Below are 2,975 nucleotides of genomic sequence, written 5' to 3' on the forward strand. Positions count from 1 at the left end.
CCAGTCAGACTGTCATGTGTTATAGCAGTCTTTATCGCATTGTTTATCTGCATCAACAGGTAACCATGACGTCAGTGTCTGCCTGCATGGACCCTCCTCCGGCTCTCGCGCTCCACTGCTGCCCGCTGCTCCAGCTGCTACCGCCGCTGTCTGGCTGCCGGTGTCTGCGTGCGTGCCCGCCTCCTCCTTTCCGCCGTCTGCCCCGGTCCATGTAGGCTAGCAGTCGGACACCATGACGGGGATCGCCGCTGCCTCCTTCTTCTCCAACACCTGCCGTTTCGGGGGCTGCGGGCTCCACTTCGAGTCTCTGGCCGAGCTGATCGTACACATCGAGGATAACCACATCGGTAAGTGCAGCGACGCGAGCTGCGAGCAGCTACAATCTGTGCCGCTGTTCGGACATGGCCGGCTGGTGCGGGGCGAACGTAACGTTAGCGCTCCACTTCCTGCGTCCCCGCTGCGCTGTTGCTAGGTGTGGTGTAGATGTGCCTTTCGTAGCGTTAGATTGACGAATTTCTGACTGCATCGTGTGATTTTACCAGCCTATGATATTTCGAAGTGGACTGGTCGACAGTGGTGTCGTGCAAGCGCCTCGTAGCGAATGCATTTTACATTTACGGACAGAATCCGTGTCGAGTTGTTGTTCACAGTGCTAGGCCTGGATCGCCGCGGCTACTGCGCGACCGGAGACAGAAATGACTCATAACCTCTGTGCCTCTATCATTCGGTACTCAATACACACTGGGCTGTTGTTTGGTGGTTTTAACATATTTGCATAACTATTTAAAAAGTGTTGTTTCTGAATGATGCAGGTTAAGTTTTGATGTGTAGCTTTCTGCTAACGTAGTTCCGGTTAGCCTCATATCACTATCAAGCGCTGGATGCAGGGAAGCTAACGGACCTATGGGTTCCATCAGAATTGCTACCTGGGAAACAACTTGTCAGCACTTATTTAGGTAAACCGCTGGTTATTTAATTGACTAGCCCATGAGTGCGTTCATGAGTCACACGGTGTGATCATCTTTATTTGCAGGCTTAGATCGACTGGTTAAATGGTGGAATTGCTCGGTGGTAACCCATCAAGCTCCCCAGCTGCTCTGACGGTGACATTATGCGCTCCATCTTCAGATATCAGATCATCAAGGCAGACCTGAACAGACAGATTATAGAATTGAAACGACAAAGTTTACCATCAGTCTCAGATAGCTTGTCAATTAATTCGAGAATCTTCCTGAGTGCATGCGTGCTTGTGTGTATGTATGTGTGTGTGTTTGTGTGTGGAGGCGGCGGGGGTCCCTCTCCTAATGCGGTTTAATTAAATTAAATTAGCTTTGAGGTGTCTGTGCAGCCGCAATCCTCACGAGACTTAGCGCGCAGTGCAGGGGGATGGGGCATGCATTGTCTGCCCCGCGGCCGGCCTGGCGGGCGGGACGTGACTCGGTCGGCCTCGGGGAAGGATGAGGCGGAGGTCAGGCAGCCTTCCCGGGATGCGGGATCACGGCAGCTCCATCCATCTTCTCCCGAGGCGAGTCGCATCCTCTCAGGCCGGTGATCGCGTGTAGCCTACTTTGCATCGCTCATAACTTTAGCCACAAGATTGCGGAGAATGTGTGTGTGTGTGTGTGTGTTGACGACAAAAAAGCACATCATGTCAGTCGGTGGGCGGTGAGCTGTCTGTTGTATGCGTCCCATCTGGCGCGGGTGTTAATGGATAACATCAACCAATCTCAGACAGCCTGACACGGCTCGTTCCCATGACAACTGAAGAAAAAAAATCAATAAGGTGTTTCTCCGCTTATCTCAGGTTGACAAGACGTGTTCATGCAGGCCAGGGTGACGCGCGGTATGCACCCTGGTCTCAAGCGAATACAAAGGAGAGCGAACGGACGGCGCCGCGTGCTGTCTCGAGCGCAGGCGCTGGAGTGACTGACGGGAGAGACTGGAGGAGGTCGCGTCGCTAGGGCAGATGTGTGTATTTGGTTCTAGAGCAGTGTGTTGTGTTGTGGTGAATGGTGGTGGTGAATGGTAATAGTGATTATGTGTGGAAGTACAGCTATATCACTGTGTTCAGTTGATGGTGCTAGTAATTGTGTTGACAGTGATTGCAGTGGTGATGGTGGTTGTCGTGGCGACGACACTAACCGTTACCCTGGTGCCCCCTCACAGATCCCTGCAGGAAAGTAGCTGATCTGTGTTGTTGCCTAGCAACCATTTCCCCATCAGTGGAAATAGGCCAACACACACGCACACAGGGACACTTGCACCATCTCAAATGCACACTCACATCCTACCTTACACACGCACACACACACACACATACAGGGACATTGGCATCATCTCAAATGTCTTACCTCTCACACACACACACGCACACAGGGACACTCGCACCATCTCAAATGCACACTCATACCCTACCACACACACACACACACACACGCACACACACACACATACAGGGACATTGGCATCATCTCAAATGCACACTCACGTCCTAACTCGCACACACAAACACACACACACACACACCATACACCAAATCACACTGCAAACACCCTCTGGGGGGCGCTATCCTGCTCTTAGATGAATAGATGGAGGAATAGCATCTCAGCTTACTCTGTGTGAGTGTCTGTGAGTGAGTGTGTGTGTGTGTGAGTGTGTCCGCCCTCCAGGCTACAGCTGGACAGCTGTCATGGAGATGAGTGTGTGTCCTTACGAGACACATGAGTGTGTGTCCTAACCCGTCACCAGATCTTGGATATAAACAACAGAGAGCTCTTCTTCCACCTTAAAATAACGGCCTCAATCTCATCCTGGTGTTAAACGGAAGTCTCTCTGACATTACCAGTGCACGCCAGGATCGCTTGGTATTGCACCATGCAACGCTGTTGATTGTGTCGTTTTTTGATGAACTCGGCGCTAAGTAACATTAAATATTGACGCCAAAAGTCATTAATATATATTCTTCCATTATGTTG

At 51.3% G+C, this 2,975-nt stretch overlaps 1 protein-coding gene across 3 annotated transcripts in view; it reads left to right on the top strand.

The window, feature by feature from the left end:
• jazf1b (JAZF zinc finger 1b) overlaps positions 1 to 2,975 on the top strand; it is a 41,782-nt gene continuing 38,807 nt past the window's right edge. For all 3 annotated transcript variants that reach the window (XR_006034519.1, XR_006034518.1, XM_042106321.1), the window contains exon 1: positions 1 to 347. Coding sequence is in view for 1 of the 3 variants with exons in the window: in XM_042106321.1 (XP_041962255.1) it covers positions 233 to 347 (115 nt within the window). In the remaining 2 variants the exon portion in view is untranslated. The remainder of the gene's footprint in view (positions 348 to 2,975) is intronic.

This window comes from Alosa sapidissima, chromosome 10 (assembly GCF_018492685.1).
Source record: "Alosa sapidissima isolate fAloSap1 chromosome 10, fAloSap1.pri, whole genome shotgun sequence".
Lineage (NCBI taxonomy): Eukaryota > Metazoa > Chordata > Actinopteri > Clupeiformes > Clupeidae > Alosa > Alosa sapidissima.